This window comes from Plasmodium knowlesi (genome assembly GCF_000006355.2).
Source record: "Plasmodium knowlesi strain H genome assembly, chromosome: 7".
In the NCBI taxonomy this organism is placed as follows: Eukaryota; Apicomplexa; class Aconoidasida; order Haemosporida; family Plasmodiidae; genus Plasmodium; species Plasmodium knowlesi.
This window is the reverse complement of record NC_011908.2, coordinates 509,940-529,316: the sequence shown is the minus strand read 5'-3', so window position 1 is coordinate 529,316 and position 19,377 is coordinate 509,940. Positions and strand designations below refer to the sequence as shown.

Here is a 19,377-nt window from a genome sequence, read left to right as displayed (position 1 = left end):
CTTTTTTCTTTTTTCTTTTTTTCTTTTTTTTCTTTTTTTTTTTTTTTCACAGGAGGAAAATGGGGAGTGGTGGGCTGTGCCCCTCCTCGTGCGTTACCCCCAATTTGCCATTGCCGTCCCTGGTACCTGCATTCGCCTTCACAGGAAAAAAAAAAAAAAAAAGAAAGCCTTTTGGGGGTTGCCTTCCAAGTATGCCACGGATATATAACGGAGGCTTACGAATTGTACCAATCTCGGTTACGCACACGAATGCAGTGGGATTGTGCTTGATCATCATGTCGTGACAGAGTAAAAAAAATGCATACATATATATATACATATGTATATATATACATATATATACATATATATACATATGTAATAGATATATAATACGTATATGTTAAAAAAAAGTAGGAGGTTACCGCGAAGGAGAATATTACCAACGGCAACTGTGATGTACCCACAGCTCTCGCGGGATTCCCCATTCGGACATCTCCCCCCCTAACCTACGTGCATAGAAACAATTTTCACATTTGTACATGCACAGACCAACATTAGTGTGCCCATTTGGTTTTCAAAAGAAGGGATATAGCGCCTGAAGATAAAGGAGACCCACAGGCACATAACCAATAGGAAAGTAAAATTGTTATGTGCACCGATCGGAGGTATATCCTCTTATTATGACATCGCCGTGCATTCCATCGCGCATAAAAGGTGAAGAGACGATTTAACATAGCATCTTGCCTTAATCAATTCCAGTTGGACATTTCCCCCCAAAGGTGTGTATCCAGCATGAAAATCCTGAAACACGATTTCGTCTTGATTGACGACGAACTCAAGTGCAGGTTGCACAAAGTGGTGGATATGAAAATAAAAATAAAAAAAAACTACCTGAACTTAATGTTCCTTGTTAATAAAAAATATGGATCCACATACACCTACATAAATAACAAATGGATTCGATGCAAAAAGAATAAAAATAAGTTGGACATTGATTTTTATGGAAATATTGAAGGAACAAACAAAGATATTTTTCAGCATAACAATTCTCAAAAATTAACGGAAGAAAATATTGCAGAAATGAAAGACAATATATCAGAAAATCCATACGAAGTTATACAAAAGCTAGTTCATAATTCTTCCACTTATAAAAATAAAACTGTTATATCAAAATTTAAATATGTAGAAAAAAAATTGAAAAGACATTTATGCCAATTTACTGTATATGAATGTAATGTTGTAAATTTAATAAATTTCTATTACAAATATTTTCCTGAAAAAATATCCTCTGTTCGGGTTGATTATTTATCAAATTTATTGTTCCATTTGAATCGAGATATCCTTCTGGGTGGGCAGAGCCCTCAAGGGAGTGAGGAAAGTACGGAAAAAAGTATTGAAGGGAATAATGCAGAAGGCATTGACGTGAAGGAAGGTATGGAAAAAAGTATTGAAGGGAATAATGCAGAAGGCATTGATGTGAAGGAAGGTATGGAAAAGAGTATTGAAGAAACGGGAAAATTGGAAGGGAATGCCATCTCAAATCACTTAGGCAAAGAAAGTCTCCACACATTGTCCTCGAAAAAACCGAATGTAATAATTTATGATGATTCATTCGGTTTAATGATAAGCATACTCAACATCATCTATTCTGATCATCTGAATATTTTTTCTCTAGTTTATAAAAATGCTTCTAATTCTATTATCCCCAGTTTTGGCATTCCCAAAAGTACCAACGTTGCCAAGGTCAGTATCCTGCATGCATCACACGCTCCACGACTCAACACCGGGCAGTGGCTCGCCATCGACAGGAACGGCGATCTCGTTGGAAAGGATGCAGTACATGAGGGACCGGGAGTAGTATCGGAGGAGTTACAAATGGAAGGAGTGGCCCCAATGGAGGAAGTGTCTAAAGACGCCCAAGTAGTTAACGTAGCCGAAGTGGCAGCGGCTGAGGAGGGGCAATCTCACAAAAGGAGAATAAACCAGGTGGACCACCCCTGTGATGGAGGGCAGGACTATGCTCTGAATCCTCCGAACACCACAAGTGAGCCGATGAGTAACTCTATTACTAACCCGGTGGTTGACGCTGTATCCCCCCCCAACAAGCGTGCAAAGAATGCCCAGACAGAGGCGGACACCACAGTTGCGCCAGACGATCATTCACAGCTACAACATATGTTGATAGACCACATGAACAACACAGGGGCGGAATCATTCGTTGTAATAATATCGAGCGATTTCATTTACAACACGAACACAGATGTACATCTCCTCATTGAGACGCTCATCAAGGTGTCTTTAAAATTTCTGAAAAATGATAGCAAGATAATTATTCACACAGATGACTTAAACATATGCAACATATTCTTAAAGGGCCTAATGACTACCAATTCCTTTATAAATATGAAGCTCAATGAATTTGTTTTAAGAGAGCAACAGGTTGTGAAGCGGCGAACGCATCCTGTGATAAAAAACGCCAAATTGGCCGATGGGTTTTTGTTAACTGCGCTCAAGGTCGAGGGAGGAACCTAACTTGCTCCCACCCCGGCGGCGACAAAATCTCTACAAGTACATATATATACGACTATATATATATACGACTACACATATATGTACAGATATATATGTATATGTATATGTGGGTTCCCACTTGGTATAGACGTTTCTACCCAATCGAGGTGCAAAATACATACAACTGTGCATGCAAAGGGAGACACACAGTTATCAAAACCTATCGACGCAGGGAAAGAGAGAAACCTCTCCCCGTCCAAGGAACGCATATATCGTTTCCTGTTTGCCGTTTTCCTGAACGGAATAATTTCTGAAGATGTTCCTAAAATACGTTGTGTTGCCCTTTGGAAGACTTGAATTTATTTTTTCGTTCCTTCGAAATTTGAACCTTATCCATTTTTTTTTTTTTCATTTCCAACTTTTTCTTTCGCAATTCCATTTGTTCGACTTTCTTCTCATACAAAGCTTTTAAGCTCTCTGGAATTTTCGCTGTGCTGAAATGGGATGTCACCTTTGGTGGGGTCACTCTAACTGCGTAGTTCACAACTATGTATTTCAGCACCGACTTGGGGAGTGTGACGCTGAGTGCCATTTTGAGGGGGGGGGCGGAATACGACGATCAGTAGTTTCTCGTGGTTCTGTCAGCTGAGCCCTTGAGGTGTATTACATCTGTTCCCACAGGAAAAAAAAAAATAATTATAATAAATAAAAGTACACGCCAGTGCACCTGTCCGGAATGTAGCTTTAGTATGTTTCACTTCGCATGTCCCATTCTCTCCATGTTTCCCTTTTCATAAGTAATGTTTACTTCCCTTTCTGAAGATACTTTGCCGAACAATGCAACGAAGTGAGCTGCACATGGAGAGCAGGGTGTTCATTCCGCTCGGATTACCAAACCAAAGTGTGAGTTATTCCTTGGCACATGGTAAGGAACCCAATTCGAGCAACTCGCCCCAATCGACGTGAAAGCTCAGCAAAACTTTTTGTGTTCCTTGGGGCACCGAGCGAAAGGGGTAAAGAATTCCACCAAGGAGGTAAAAAAATATATATATATATATATAATCCCCAAATGGCACAATACATGAATGGTGAAAAAAAAAAAAAAAAAAAAAAAAAAAAAATCCCCGTAACGCTTTCCGCACCAAATGTAAGGAAGTGCGCAGTTGAAGAAGTTATTTTCGTGGAGAGGCGACTCAAAATATATACTCGCCGGAGGGATAACCGCCACATGTCCCTATTACCAAATTGGATAATCCCTGTTAGTTCGACCAAAAAAACGTTGAACTAAAAAAAAAAAAAAAAGGTCATCCACAACATTATTGATGTATAAACGTAGTGGTACAATTTCCATTTCGACGTTCATCCTCATGCGTATACGTGTCTCCACCTTTTGACACACCCACGGTGCTACTCAGGTCGCTCATGCTCAGCCCGTTTTGCGTTTCCTCCACTTGGAAGAGAGGGTCTACCCCGGTGTGACGGTGATCGGAATAATCTTCCTCTCCAGGTGTAGCTCCTTTGCACTTCATGGTGAGTTCCTTCTTAAATTGCTTAAAGAACATTCTACACTTTTTGTCATTTAGGTCGTCCTCGCTGGAGTCGTCCATATGGTCTCCCCCCCCCGGAGTTACAGCGTTCAGGAAGTTGGAGTCTCCGATAAGACAACCCAATTTATTCATTACTTCGGAGATGGATCCCATTTTCCCATCAACCGCATCTGCTATGTTTGTAGTAAGACATCCTTTGCTTTTAATAGTATTTTGGCTAGTTGAACCCACACAATTGGCTCCACCTGTTTCGAAACATTCCTGTTTAAAGTGCATATAGGTTTCTCGTTTGTTGTGGCCCTGCTGATAATTTATTGAGCTGCGTATCAGTGTGGAGTGATCAGTCATATGTTCATAGAAGGATAAATGGATTTTATTTCTATATGTACTCAGATCCAATTTTGGTACATCTGGGCTGTACGTGGCTGTGAAAAAACGATCCAGTAAAGTAGAACTTCTCATGTTGTCATTGTAATAAACACCTTCGGGAAAATTTAAAACAGCTGAATTGCAGGTAGCTTTTTTGGAAAAATTTTCCATTTTATTCATTTTAAAAAAATCTAAAAGTGCATCTGACTTGGATCTTAAAAGACACTTTTGGAGAATTTCGTCCTTCTCTTTTAATATTTTTTTTTTGAAGAAAATGGCAAAGTCGTCTGTTCTAAATATTTTTGGTTTACCAAAGCAGGGGTTTTCATGGCTTTGACTGGAGGTAAGTTTTGGTCTGTTCCTCTCCTCTATACATTCACCAACTCCTGCATCATGCGGGATGTTATCCTTATGAGAAGATCCAACATGGTGTGGTGCTTTCTTCACAACGTTCCTTTCTTCGACGCTATTACTCCTTATTGGGTGGTCACTGGAATGGTTGTGGGTTTGGTTATCCTTCTTCAACAGTGCCAATTGCTTGAGCGCTTTTTTTTTCTCGCTCCTTTTTACTGCCCCCTCCAGGATGGACACAGCATATAATTTACTGTTGATGAACTTGCGTATGCTTCGTTTTTCTTCCTGCGCAGGTGGGGGGGAAGAGAAAAAAAAAAGCGAATAGTTGCGTCGTTATCAGTACAACGTTGATTTTGCGCCTTCCCCCCTGTGGGTTATTCATTCGCCTGGTGGTGCTACACCTCGGCGTGTTGAACTCGGCGTGTTGAAGTCGGCGTTTTGAAGTCGACGTGTTGAAGTCGGCGTTTTGAAGTCGACGTTTTGAAGTCGACGTGTTGAACTCGAAGTACTCACCTCCCGCCGATGACACGATCCGATCATCGAAAAAAAAACAGACAACAATCTATGCATGTGCCTCCTCAGAAAGAGGCACAACAAAATAGAGAAAAATTTCAAATACTTCTTCCTTTTCCGTTGGTCATTTATGTCCACATCGATGAAGCTATCAATCAAAGTGTTTGTTAGTACTTTCCTCCGGGAAAGATGCCTATACAATTTTAAATTTTCACTCTTGTTTTTTTTTGCAAATCCTGGTACACGTGATTCATTGTAGGATGTGATTTCCCTCTTTTGGATTGCCTCCTTCATGTTCACTTCCTCCATGTTCACTTCCTTCATGTTCACTTCCTTCATGATCACTTCCTCCATGTTCTTCTTCTCTAAAGGGGTTTCTTCTTTATCTCCACCCGATTGTACTTGTCCCCGCATGGGTCTGGAAATTCGCCCTTCGGAACAATTCCCCTCTTTTTTCCCTTTTTGTAAAGACCACAAAGGAATATCTACCTTTCGTGGGGATGCACACTGCATGATATGTGCCGACACTGTGGGATGGGAGCCTCTGTCTTTATTTCCATAATGTTTCTCCCCTGAGGTAAAAATCTTGGCATATTTTTTGTAGACGGGACGAGGGGCCCTTACCAAGAAGTGTTTCCTCAGACATATTAAGTAATTAAAAATTTTTTTTTTTAAAATGTTACTAATTGTATTTATTGATAAAATAATTTTTTTTTTTTTTTTATCTTCTTCATATTTGTTCTGTTCCTTAGCTCCCCTAAGAAGAACCTTCTCCCTACTGAAAGGATAGGCTGTTTTTTGATAATCATCTGTGGGAGGAAGATACTTTGTGGGGTGAGCTTTAGTGCTTTCTCCTTTTGTTTTATCGTGATTTATCCAGGAATGTTCATTAGGATGACTACTTTCGCCGTTGCCACTGCCAGTATGCTTGTCACTGCCAGTATGCTTGTCACTGCCAGTATGCTTGCCACTGCCAGTATGCTTGCCACTGCCAGTATGCTTGCCACTGCCAGTATGCTTGCCACTGCCAGTATGCTTGCCACCCAAGTGGAAAAATCTTGTCCTTTCGTCTTCTCCATGTCTGTAAATTCTATTTAGATCTACCTGGTGAACATATTTTTTCCTACCTTTGGTTGATTTCGTTTTGAGTGGATCTGCGAGAGGATTATCAACATACTTTTGAAGGTGTTGGCTATACGGACGAACTTCCTTAACATACAGATGAACTTTCTCCGCAGCTCCCCCTTCATACGTTTCAGCTGCTTGTTGTTCTACCTTGTGTACTTGGTGAAGTTTCTCTCCACTGTCATATCGGTACTGACTGTTCTCTTTCTCTGTCTCGTGGTGGAGATTTTTCCATGCGTGATCACCGTACCGTTTCTCGGGGTAGACATATGAGACGGGTTCCATTCGATCATGCGGGATACAATCTTCTGCTAAATGGTTTATGAAACTGTTTGGGGGGAGAGGTTTACCTCCACTGCTGCTTCCTTGGATATATTCACCGCCGATATGCTGATGATAATGACGATCCCTTGGTTTCTCATAACGAACGTGTTGTTCATATTTCTCTCCCTCACATGTGTGTGGTACCTTGCCCTTACGACATCTTCTACGTTCATAACCTATGGGAGATTCATCCGAGTAGCCATTATCGCCAGAATATTTATCACTAATGAATTCTTGTATGGGATGGTACGTTTGCTTGTCTCTGTAGAAGGTTCTTACCTCCCCTACATTGGCGTTATCCTTTTCAAGCTTTCTGTTTTGTTTGTTCCATTGAATGTTTACGTCTAGGTTTATATTCACTTGTTGGTGCTCATGGTGAGGAGTACACAGGCTGCTTTTTTCTCCCATGTCTCTGCCGCCTATTCCCCCTTTTTTCATATTGCTGTGGTTTCCAAATATCCCATGTTTACCATAGGAGTCGTCTACTTCCGCGCCGCATTCGGAATAACCATTTTTTATTTCTCCTTTTTCACCTGAACAGCAATATATTTTTTTTTCCAAAATTTTCGCATCATTGTTTTTTTTTCTCTCAGAATAGGTACTTACATTTTTTTCGATTAATCCCTTTTTCTGATTAAGACATTTTTCTGCGTTTTTTTCGTAAAATGTTATTAGTTTTTTTTTCCCCTTTCTTTTTTCTGTACCTGCGTCTATCCCATCACGACAACTCTTCTCATTCGATTTCCCCTTCCTCTCATTTGCGGCGTCATTTAGGTACCTTTTTTTAATTTCGTTCAGGGAAATCACTCGCTTTTCGCAGTTATTCCCCTTCCTGTGCACCCACCTGATGCTGGACATGACGAAATAGAAGCGAAGATGCCATGTAGCTATTAGCAGAATCCGTCCCTGTATACGTTCTACCAAATAATGCGGTTGTGTGAGACCTTCCGTCGTGTCGCTCATTGGGCGTTTTAAAAGTAAACGGGGCCCAAAAAGAAACGTTTCTATAATAGGACAGTGGCGGGTACTACTCTACCTGACTGACATCATCCTGTGCAGGGGGGGTTAAACAATACGTTTTTCCATCCCGCAGTGCAGTGCACTATATTCAGATTCACATTGCTGAACTTCCCTTTTCTTTTCTTCGCTTTTTTTTTTTTTTTTTTTTTTTTTTTTTTTTTTTTTTTTTCTCCCTTTGGTAATGCGCTTGCACTCCAGACGGTGTGTCTTATTAAAGAGGAAATAAAAGGCTTCATTCATTTTTAAAACAAACATAATTTTTTATTTAAAAAAATAATAAAAAAAAAAAAAAAAAGAGTTGGATAAATTAATGGCACAACATAAGCAAGTAAGAAAAAATATTTTTCGTGTAATATGTTTACCAGAAGAGGGCATAACACAAGAAATGCCCCTGGTGGAAGAATGATTTTCCACAGAAGGTGCATATATGCTGATGAAAGGTAGATAAATTACAAAGGGTGATGAAAAGGTGGGGGTGCGAAGTGAACACTGCCGTTACGCTAATAGGTCCTCCATAAACAAAGGAGAGTGAACAAAGTAGTGCCATTTTTACGCAAAAAAAATATGGGCAAATTACAGGGGGGTAAAAATAAGGGTAAATGTTGGAGTAATAAAAACTGCGTAAATGGGTTTTTGCCCCCAATGGAGCAACAAACAGAAGAAAGGATACCCTCCCCCAAAAGAGGAAAAACTCTTTTGCCCAGGAAAAGGCTCGCACAGGAGACACATCATCCACATCACCTTTCTAATTCGATGTGTTCTGAAACGGATTGATACAATTTCGTTAGGTCTTGGATCTGTATCTTCGTCCCACTTCCTGATTTTACCACATGCCTTTAAAACTTTCATTCCCATTTGGAGAGCGCTTCTACATTCGCTATCTCTCGCGCAAAAAAGGGAAGAGAACTAACTGAACTGACTAGGTCACATGTTACTACCTTTAATCCTCCCATAGAGAAAAAAAATTAACATCCAAAAAAAAAAAAAAAAAAAAAGCACATTATTATTTTATGCCAAATCTGAGGGCCCTGGCTTCTAGTTTATCACTCTGCAAGGAAGTAGAGAAGAGTTTTCATGGATTGCCTTAGCAGTTTGTATGCAAAAGGGAGAAAAGACACACCTCCACGTATAAGCTCTTTTGTGTTGGAAATTGCCCCTAGTCAAAATCACATCGAGGTATTGCATCACCCAGTCATGCGCAAGATGTGGTTGTCACCATTCCTAACGGTGCGCCAAGGGGATAGAAACAAAGGTGGGCATACGCATGCATGATGAGGTGCATGCAGTTGGGCCTGGGGGAACTTACCTCTTGGACCAGGCCGAACCTCTCGGCGCGTTTCCTCTTCATTTCTGAGTTGTTCAGTTTGCCCTGCGCAAAAAAAGGAGAAAGTGGAGTAATGAATGTGATTAAATAAAAATAAACACGGAAAAGGAAAAGTAGAAAATTCAAAATTAAAGAAATTCCATCTGCAAGAAGGGTCCATTTTTTCCATAGACAGATTTGTTACCGTGCTCAAGCCGAAGCGCTCTGCTCTCTTCTTTCTGTTCTCCTTTTCCATTTTTTGAGTCACAATGCAGAATCTGTAAAAATGCAATTCGTCATGAGAAGAGTGAGTTACATGTAGGGGGTATAATAACCCAGGAAGGGAAAATGCACATTCATCCATTTATTTCTTTGTCCTTTGGGGTGCTTCTCTATTACCTCTTGGCTCTGGACTCCAGGACATCATCCTTCGAAACGACACCTGCGTTGGGAAATGAAGAAAAACAAATTAAAAAAAAAGTATGGGTGTCAAATTAAGCAAAAAGTTGCAGACAAAACATCTGGGTGTCAAGAATGATGGAATTTCGTGTGTCCATTCCGCTGATTCTCTTTTATACCGAATCGCTTTTTTCGCAGTTCCCTCTTTTTCTCCTCCGTCAGGTAAAGATTATCATCTTCTGGAAAAAAAAAAAAAAAATGACAACATAAAAAAGTTGACAATTACGTTGATCTGAATGGCGTCTGCCAGTGATAAATCGCACAACCAAGTCAACCTCGGTGCAAAGATGTACACACGCATGCGCATGCATTTTCGTGTTTTCGCTCTGTCTTGCCAACCTGGGGGGGAAATAATATTCTTCTGCAAGGTGTTCTTCGTGGACAGTGAAGTCTCCGAAAAGGTAATTTTAGGAATGACCATTTTGGTTTTCTTCTCTTCGTCATTGTTTTGATTTACGTTCTTATTTGCATTCACTTTGTCATCATTGTTGTTATACTTGGATTCCTCATCCTTGGCATTGGAGGATAAAATATTTTTAAAATAATTTTTCATTTTTCCTAAGTCTGTTTTCTTAAAATTTTCTTCCCTGCTATTAACAGATATATTTTTTTTTTTTTTTTGAGATCCAATATATGATGATGACGACGCCTTGTAATTGATATTTTCTCCTTCGTCGCTCCCTGCTTCTTCTATTTTATTAATACTCTTTTCGGATTTTTCCACATTTGGATCTGAATTGTTCGGATTGCCTCCTTGTGCATCTGTGGACGATGACGCTTCGAGGTTTGTCCCCGGGTCGGAGTTGTTTCCTTTATTGCTCCCACTATCTAATAGGTATGGCCTGCTTACAAGATGCGGGGTTTCTTTTTCATAATTTAATAGCCGTTCTAGAAGCTCGTTCTGCGCAATTTTTGGGGGTTCATTCCGGAAAAAAAAAAAAAAAAAAAAAAGGGGAAGGGAAGGCAAAAATAAGCATAATGTGAATAATCGATAAAACGCCCCTAAAGCATTTTTTTTTTTTTTTTTTTTTTTTTTTTTAATTTATTGGTGACTGCGTAGCGGTTGCGATGGGCGCGCCTGGGGGCAGACATCCATGGGCATATACAAATGTACTGCATGCAAGTATGCACGTATAATATATATATATATATACATATATATATACATATATATATACATATATATATACATATATATGTATATATATATATGTTTTCTTGCCGTTGCAATGGTGATGCGACTATCAGCTACGTTATTCGCACGTGCAGGGGGGCCGAAGAACTACAACCCGATCCGGCGTGCGCCCTTTAAAAATATATTTTTTTTTCTACATAACTGTGGAGGTCTACATGATCGTAGGTGAGCAAATGAACAACCAAGGGAGCGAACGAATGAGTCAGAAAATAAATTAATGAATGGATAGGCAAACATACAAATATGCACAAGCATGTAGAAAACATGTATATGTATTTAAAGTTCACGACTACAGGATTCAGTACGCATCATTGACAAAGTGCAAGCGCATTCTACAGGAGCGTTCTTTTTTTTTTTTTTTCATTTTCACGTAAAGGCGCATGGTCTCATAATACTTGTGTCACTACCACGAAGTTACAACTTTACGATGTTGTATATATGTAGGGGTTGTACCTTCTTTCCATGGGAGGGAAGCCCCCTTTTGGCTAACAGGTCCTTCAACTCCGAACACTTCAAATTTTGGTAGTTCATTTTGTGTTAGGGGTTTTCTCACAGGCGCGTTTTTTTTTTTTTTTTCTTTTTTGTTTGTTTCTTCCTTGGAGCGCTTTTTCCTTCCTTCCTCGAACTTTAAAGAAGACCTGTGATGATAGATTCTTTTAAGTGGTTGGAACAGTGTGGACGCAGAGGCGCTTTGCAGAAAAGGTGAAGTGAGGAAAGGAGAAATAATACTTCCCAAGTGTTACGTGGGGCTGCAAAATTGTGCGTGATATACTACCAAAAAGTGTGCCCTTCCTCCTTAAGCTGTCCCTAACTTTGCACGTAAGTAACGATAATCATAAAGCGTGTACGGTACGATCGGTTAAACATCAAGTCATGTTTAAGCTGTTATATACAGGCATACCGTTTTGCATACAGAAAGGAAAAGTGTATATTTCTTAAACACTTGTTGGCGCTTGTGGTGGATTCATCCAAATGCGGGTGTTGGGCCGAAGGAAGGAAATGAAAAAGGAAAAACAAAAAAAAAATAAAATAAAATAAAATAAATAAATGAAAAAAGGGGACTGTAAATAAATTAAGAGAGGTTGCTTGGTCATATGTGCGTGAATTTTTTGGAAGCACTTTTTTTTTTTTTTTTTTTTTTTTTTTTTTTAACTGCGCTTTTTTAGGTCGTTTTTTTTTGCCTCATTTTTGGGGCACATTTTTTTTTTTTTTTTTTTTTGGGAAATTGCCATGTAGGTATCCATGTCGAATAACTAATTGGTTCATAAAAAAAAATGATCGACATGCATGCCTACGGGGTGGTGATGACATTTCAGCAAATTAATTGTAAAGGTACTTCGGAAGTAGTCACTGCATGAGGCGCACCTGGAAGGAGGAAGTGTGACGCTAGGAAATCAGTTATATATAAAATGTACTTTCCGTGTGACAATACAGAAGGGTGTGGTTTCTTTTAAAATGGTCATGCAAAAGTATATGCCGACAAAAAAAAAAAAAAAAAAATCTGTCCATGTGCTTATTGCGCCCATCCATATAGGGCAGAACGGAAAAAGTGGATCCTTTTATTGGTGATAATAACACTGTGGTGTGTTTGTTCTTGCGACCTGGCACCTGTTGTGTGTATGTCTGCCTACTCCCCTGAGGCATGATAAAGTAGCGCTAAGACGGAGAAATATTATGATTCTTACTGGAAGAGTTTTAAATCAAAAACCCCTTTAATGGTTACATACCTACGGTGGAGCAAGTCTGAAAAAAGGAAAAAAAAAAAAAAACGTTCCTTTTACCCTGTCCCAGATATACCGTACTTTCATAACTTTCCTTGTAGATCATCTGTGATGATCTCCTAATCTATGAAGGGTCCAAAAGTGTCATCCCTCTGGAAGACAAGATGCTTCTTTCCGACGTTGCAAAATGAGGGAGACATTCCAGTTCGATTAGCAAAGGTAAAATAATCTCCTAAGTCCACACGCGCATGTAGTCATATGCATATAAAAAACCAACGTGGCAAATGGAAAAAGAAAATTTTTTTTTGCAAAACTCTTCACAAGAAAGGCACTTAACAAGTGGAGGCTATGCGAAACTACTCCAGGGGTGGGGGGGTCACCCAATATAAGCACAAACACAATATGTATACAACAGTACCCTCTTCCGTTTGCACATTCTTTTTCTTTTTTTTTTTTTTTTTTTTATGTATCACTTCGACTTTGGGACAACAAATTATAAATTAAAACGGCACCAATTTAACAATAGAAATTGGCATCGCCTTAAAGCGACTATTAATGCTGCACACGTTCGTTTTTTTTTTTTTTTTTTTTTTTTTTTTTTTTTTTTTGGAACATGAGAAGGGTCATGTATCACCGCGTGAACGAGGCTCGGTTAAATATTTCTCCTACGTGTAACAGACAAAGGTAGGAAAGAAAGGGATGCCTTCTCCCTCGTCGCGGTGTTTAAAAGGAGTCTTCCAAAATATTTGGCTTCTTCAGTTTTAAGGATCCATTAGCCCTCCATATTGTTTTGCAGAGGTCTATTTTATCCATAGCCTTTTGCCCGTATCATTTCGACGGTGAAACTTATACAACAACATGTAAAACAACCAAACAAAGCAACATACAAAGGAACATTTTGAGAGTACCTTTTTTTTTTTTACACGCATTGCTTTATTGCTTTATTTTTTTTACCATCCGTTTATTGCGGTTATGTCCCCCCATATATATTTTGGAACCTGATTTAAATTCTTCAAATTTTTGTGTCCCCTGCCCAATGTCTAGGCACACCCCAATACTAAGAGGGGCTCAGTGAATTATGTTTTTTTTTTTTTTTTCTTTTTCTATTTTCTTTTTTTTTTTTTTTTCTATTTTCTTTTTTTGTTTTTTTTCTATTTTCTTTTTTTGTTTTTTGTTTGTTTTTTTTCTTTTTTTTGGTGCATTTTTGTGCCAAACGTAACGTCCAACACGACGCTATTTTTATGCAGTGTGTTTAGCTACTTTTAGGCAATTTTTGGTAATTTTGATAATTTTGGTAATTTTGGTAATTTTGCCAATTTGGGAGCAATTTTTTAAGCCTTTTTCCTTTACCTACCCCGGAAGCCCTTTACCATCTTCCCATTTTTTGCATCTAGAAAATTGGGATAAGTGCTTACACGTTTGCACTTGCGTGCGTTTCCCTTGCGTATTTTTACGAACTTCCATTTTGTGACCACTCATTTTAAGAATCTTGCACGAAGCGCGAATAAGTGCGCCACACGGGCCTTAATTTTGTACATGCATATGTATTCCCCACTTAGGCACGTACGTGGAAGTTCCCTTTTGAATTACACACCACTGATGAGCTGAACGCCAAGTTCCTTTTCCTTATTGCCTCATTTCGTTATTTCCTTCGTTCGTGCGCTTTTTCTTTTTTTTTTCTTTTTTACTTTTTTTCTTTTTTTTTTTTTTTTTACTTTTTGACCATTGTCCTTTGGATTCTGCTTTAAATGAGTGCTGAACGCCCCTTTCCTCTCATTTCCGTTTCATTGCATGCGTACCCTTCCTTGAATGTATATTCCGGCACGCTTGCAAATCCATACTGTAATTGCATCTAATCTGTGTCATTCCGCGCACATCACAAGACAAATCAGTGTTCATAATATCGCTTCAAAACCGTGTAAAAAGTAACTCCATCCCTTGATTACCTCATTTCCGATGTGTTATTTCCATTGCGATTTCGTCTTCAGCCGCTATCGTTCTGCGTGACATGGCCTGACTTAACTTCACCTTGTTTGTGTTTGTGCTTGTACTTGTGCTTGTGCTTTTGCTTTTTCTTGTGCTTGTGCTTTTTTTCTTTTTTTCCAATTGTGGCGCTTCTCACATTTCGTCAATCGCGCACCCATCACCTCTCGACTGCCTCCCGCCGCTCCTCCTTCGACTTGCCCGTTTTCGATTGCCCACTTGAAGAATGAAAAATTGTGTAATTTTACTTTTTCTTTTTTGCGCATGTATCAAATATGTGAGTTGCCATGCGGATCAAATAATTAACGAAAAATTGACAAACCTGGTTTTTTTGAGTTGTAATTACCACAAGGGGAAGACAAATGATAAGCTAATAAAATCGGTGGAGAAGAAGAAGCCACAACTTATGCTCTGGGTTGGAGATTATTTTTACTCAGAATGTAAAGACCTGAAATGCCTGTACGAAGCGTATGATTATATTAAGAAAGATCCCTTCTACATAGGGTTAAAAGAAAAGTTTGTAATTGACGGCATATATGATGATCATGATTATAATAAAAATAATGGAGATCGACTGTATGAGCATAAGAAGGAAAGCAAAACGCAGTTCTTAAACTATATGAATGTACCAAAAAATGACGTGAGGTATAAACGGAATGGTGCATATATTTCGAAATTGTATATAGACCCGGAGAATGAAAAGAATCAAGTGAAAATTATCATTTTAGACACAAGATATAACAAAGACCCATACCCCTTTTATGCGCCTGACTCATACCATGACAGTTTCATGCACATGTTCGTCTCGTTCGTTGTTCGCTTTCACGCTGCTCTGTTTGGTCTATATTGCGATAGCAAGAATGACATTTTGGGCAATGAGCAATGGGCATGGCTGGAGAAGGAGCTCACCAACTCGAGTGCGCGCGCGCACATTGTCATTTCGTCCACGCAGGTAAGGGGGTCACGTGGAGATATAAGCAAATGGAGAAATGGAGAGATAAATAGCTAGATGGCTAGCTCGAAAAAAAAAAAAAAAAAAAAAAAAAAAAATGCTACTACTAGTACAACCGTTTTGCCTGCACGGGTCATATTTTTTTTCTTCATTTTTTGTACCATGTGGTGTGCACATTTTACCCCACTTCTCATCCTATCTCGCAGATTTTCTCCAACCATATAGTGAACGAGAACTGGGGATTAATGCCATTCGCCCAGAAGAAACTAAAACATTTGATGAATAAAACCAAACCAAAGGGGTTAATCTTCCTAAGTGGTGATGTACACTTTGCAAGCATACTTGGAAACGAAGAAAATGTGGTGGAAGTCACGAGCAGTAGCGTAAATCAGGAAAACATATTTAGCTACATCAACAAGTATTTCATTTATTTCTCCACTTATTTTTTGAACAAGAAGAGTCCCTTCGAGTTAGACAAGATATTTGCGTTTAACAATTTTGGCTCACTTAGCATATCATACATAAACGACGATGAAATAAGAATAAAATCCGTAATTCATGACTCGGATGGTAATGAAATTTTAGTGGCCAACCAATCTTTTAATAAAAAGAAAAACGCGTATAAAAAAACACAGAACTTACATTTATTGCATGATGACATAGCGACGTTTTCGTGTAAGAGCAATTCAAAGGTGTGTATACACATCATAATTTACGTACTGTTTGTGTTGTGGTTTTTGCAAATTATTTTCATCTTTTGCAAGCTGCTCGGATTTTGTAAGAAAAAGAAGGTCGCAGACAAAAGGAAGGGTGAGTAACTCCTTCTGGGAAATGTACGTAGCACAGTATTTTGCATTTATCGTGTTCATTTGATTAGTCTATGTATATTTTTTTTTCTTTCTTTTCCCTCCCCACGTGTGCCGCTGCAATTTGGGGAGGCAGACTTTTTTAATTTTTTTGCCTGCGGCAGTTTATCCTTTCCCACGTTCGTTGCACGTATCGGAGAACAAGTTCATTTATCGCTGCTTGGTGGAGGTGAATATATCAACGTGTGGTCCACCCTTATTGACCAGTACGCCATCCATTTTAATTTCCCCTTTGCACATTATCCCTAAAACTTACTTTTTTTAATTATCATTAATCATCTCTGCGCCCTAACAAAGGACACAACCACCCCCTATGCTAATTGAACAGTGACAACATGGTTTCCCATGTCATTCGAAGCCTTGTCTGTTCATCTTTGAGTTGGTTGAGAGGGAGTGGTGATGTGCAGGTAAATAAGTGCACTTTGTTCTGAAGTATTCACAAGCTTCATTTGCGAAGGCATTAGTTTACTCCTCTCTTTCCCCAAACATGAAAGGATCTCAATCACATCGTATATTAATATCGATTTACGTGAGAAACGTGTGGGAGGTTATTTTTTGTTCTTCCTCCGGAAGCCAAGTAAGGGTATCCCAACGTCAAATGAAGTTGTAATTGTGACGAAATATGCTCACTTAAGGAGGGGGAAAACAAAGTTATTTACGAGATGAACGAAAATAGCCACTACAGTGTTATGGTCCTAAATTAGTAGGGTCATCTTTTTTATTTCCCGTTTATCTGGAAGTGTAGAGGGTCTGTCTGCGCATGGAAAGAGAACAACTGGGGGGAAAGATGAAACAGGAAAAAAGTTGTCTATTCGGGATCACGACAACGTGATATATTATATATTTTTTTTTTTTTCCACCTACAAAATGGGTAACTAAAAGCATACACATATGTGTGCATAAACGTATGGATCAGTAGTGTATTGCAAAGCGGGGGGAAGGCTAATTCGAAGGCTGTTATTTCTCTGCTTGCAAATTTTGAGTTCCCTCACCATGACATGTGCAATGTGTAAAAAAAAAAAAAAAAAAAAAAAAAAAGTGCAACATGTGGTATACTTGTACGGTGTTTTTTTTTTTTTTTTTTTCATTTTTCTGTCAATTTATGCAATCTACATTTTGAAAATGTTTCCCTCTTTTGTGTTTTTCTCTATTTTTTCACGTTTGTCCTTGTCTGCTTGACTTCTTTGCGAACAATTCACAATTTAAAAAAAAAATATATTTCCTTCTTCGGAAGTATAAGTTGTTCACAACGTAGCGGATCTAATGGTGAGGTTGAGTTGGACCAAAACGGTCGTTCTGACCTTCCTTACACTTTTCCTTGGTAAGATAAGCTCAGTGCTGAATTTGGACGAAGCGTTCTTCAACAGTAACCTCAGCTTCGGAATAAGCTTGTCTAATTTGTTTACGGATAATCATGTAAAGGTAAGCGAGTTGAAGATAAATAGTGCTTACCTGTTTGATACATCGCCCCGAATCGATTTGGACTTGGCGTTATCGGCCCTAAAGGGGATAGAAGCTATCGGTGACAGGGGCAAAAGTGATGGAAGGGAATGGGAGGTAACTTCCGCGACAGGGCACGAAAGAAACCCGTGGACTCGCATATCTAGAGAAGATTTTTTTAAAAAGCAAGAGCACACAGAGGACCTCATGAAGGGTATGCCTATGCCTTATCACATAAACAACATTGCAGATGCGGTCCGAGAGATAAATTTTTATTTCAACCAAGGGAGTAAGATTCATGAAGAAGATCTAATATACAGAGGAAGATACACACCGGAGATCTACACAGATGTGTATATAATCATCACCATCTCATTTATGTACCTTTTTTGTATTAAAGTAATTTGTGAGGGATATATGCGAGGGAAGAATGTTGCGAAGAAATACATAGCCAAAGTATCGACATTATTTTTCTTTTTTTTAATATTCAAAAATGTATTGAATTTTTTACCAACCATGCTATCCTCAACCGTTTGTCTCATCATGACATTTTATTTTTACTCCATTTCGATGAACCCTTGCGACAAAATACAATTTTTAAAAAAATCAAGTATTAAAAAAGAACCCATCGGATGGGTTCTAATCGTATTTGCTGAATCTATAATTATTGGAAATATTTTATACCATGCTGTATGTACCCCCCAAGTGTTAATCACCTTGTCTACCTATGTACCAAGTGAAGTGTTCCTAAGGATGATTTGCCTCCTTTTTCTTTTACTTATTGGGTATATGATATTTCTACTAATGATAAGTAACCTTGTATCAGCAAAGAAGGCACAGAATTTTGTATTTTCCTTCACATCATCCTATTTAATTGTATCCTGCTGTACATATTTTTTCAATATATATACTCTGCGTGTGTGGAAGAATACGAACATATTTCAGATCGAGCCCATGATGTTTTTTTCATACTCTCCTAAATTTGTTTTTAATGCTCAGAATGCGATTGCCTTGGCTTTTACGTTTGTCATCACCGCGCTTTCTATGTCGATGCCCAAGCTCCTGAAAAATACCAGGGGGTTCTTTGCCCAGGGGGGGAAAAGGAAAAAAGGGGGCTCCTCCTCGGGAGAGCGCAGTGCGTACGACATTATTATGAACTGCTTTGCTTGACCAGTGTAAACGGAGGTGGAGATGTCGATAGGACAGTCACAACATGGATAAAACGCATATTCAGAGAACATGACGCGATGCTAACATAGTGCCCGACAAAGGACAGACTCTACATATACTGCATTCACAAAATGTACCTCCTCCCGCATTCTTAAGATGTGCCACTTTTTATAGCTTTTCCACAGGGAACATTCCGGTGTTTTGACCCATCACTTGTTTCAAATTTATTCTCCCCCCATTTGTAGCGCAGAGCAATTTTATGTGGCGTCCTGTGCCGCCGCCTGTTAGTTCATATTTTGACCCGTTTTTTTTTTTTTTTTTGTTTGCCCCTTTTTTTTTAAGGCGTAAAACCGCAAAGGAAAATTCGACCAATTTGTCGATTTTCCTATAAAAAATTTGGAGTACCAAATTGCACGAAAGAGTAGAACTTTTTTTTTTTTTTTTTTTTTTTTTTTTATAAATGCAACGTTGTTTAGTTAAAAAGTTTGTTGTAACCCCTGCAAGTTAGCTAAAATGTTAGCCTTTTTTTTTTTTTTTTTTTTC

The 19,377-nt window shown here is 38.8% G+C and overlaps 6 protein-coding genes across 6 annotated transcripts; 3 read left to right on the top strand and 3 right to left on the bottom strand.

The window, feature by feature from the left end:
* Positions 1 to 774: 774 nt before the first annotated feature.
* Positions 775 to 2,514, top strand: PKNH_0710700 (tRNA (adenine(58)-N(1))-methyltransferase non-catalytic subunit TRM6, putative; the record flags this gene model as incomplete). Its single annotated transcript, XM_002258364.1, has 1 exon — positions 775 to 2,514. The coding sequence occupies one exon, from the start codon at positions 775 to 777 to the stop codon at positions 2,512 to 2,514; it is 1,740 nt and encodes a 579-aa protein (XP_002258400.1).
* Positions 2,515 to 2,815: 301 nt separating this feature from the next.
* Positions 2,816 to 3,085, bottom strand: PKNH_0710600 (conserved Plasmodium protein, unknown function; the record flags this gene model as incomplete). Its single annotated transcript, XM_002258363.1, has 1 exon — positions 2,816 to 3,085. One exon carries the CDS (start codon positions 3,083 to 3,085, stop codon positions 2,816 to 2,818), a length of 270 nt encoding a protein of 89 aa, XP_002258399.1.
* Positions 3,086 to 3,809: 724 nt separating this feature from the next.
* Positions 3,810 to 7,688, bottom strand: PKNH_0710500 (conserved Plasmodium protein, unknown function; the record flags this gene model as incomplete). The annotated part of the gene is made up of 2 exons (XM_002258362.1): positions 3,810 to 5,048; positions 5,277 to 7,688. The coding sequence occupies 2 exons, from the start codon at positions 7,686 to 7,688 to the stop codon at positions 3,810 to 3,812; spliced, it is 3,651 nt and encodes a 1,216-aa protein (XP_002258398.1).
* Positions 7,689 to 8,748: 1,060 nt separating this feature from the next.
* On the bottom strand, positions 8,749 to 11,233 carry PKNH_0710400 (SAP domain-containing protein, putative; the record flags this gene model as incomplete). Its single annotated transcript, XM_039113926.1, has 7 exons — positions 8,749 to 8,793; positions 9,052 to 9,114; positions 9,254 to 9,326; positions 9,448 to 9,490; positions 9,627 to 9,686; positions 9,847 to 10,408; positions 11,156 to 11,233. The coding sequence occupies 7 exons, from the start codon at positions 11,231 to 11,233 to the stop codon at positions 8,749 to 8,751; spliced, it is 924 nt and encodes a 307-aa protein (XP_038969567.1).
* Positions 11,234 to 14,632: 3,399 nt separating this feature from the next.
* On the top strand, positions 14,633 to 16,176 carry PKNH_0710300 (uncharacterized protein; the record flags this gene model as incomplete). The annotated part of the gene is made up of 2 exons (XM_002258360.1): positions 14,633 to 15,358; positions 15,565 to 16,176. The coding sequence occupies 2 exons, from the start codon at positions 14,633 to 14,635 to the stop codon at positions 16,174 to 16,176; spliced, it is 1,338 nt and encodes a 445-aa protein (XP_002258396.1).
* A 1,311-nt stretch (positions 16,177 to 17,487) lies between these two features.
* Positions 17,488 to 18,834, top strand: PKNH_0710200 (conserved protein, unknown function; the record flags this gene model as incomplete). The annotated part of the gene is made up of 1 exon (XM_002258359.1): positions 17,488 to 18,834. The coding sequence occupies one exon, from the start codon at positions 17,488 to 17,490 to the stop codon at positions 18,832 to 18,834; it is 1,347 nt and encodes a 448-aa protein (XP_002258395.1).
* Between the last annotated feature and the right edge of the window lie 543 nt (positions 18,835 to 19,377).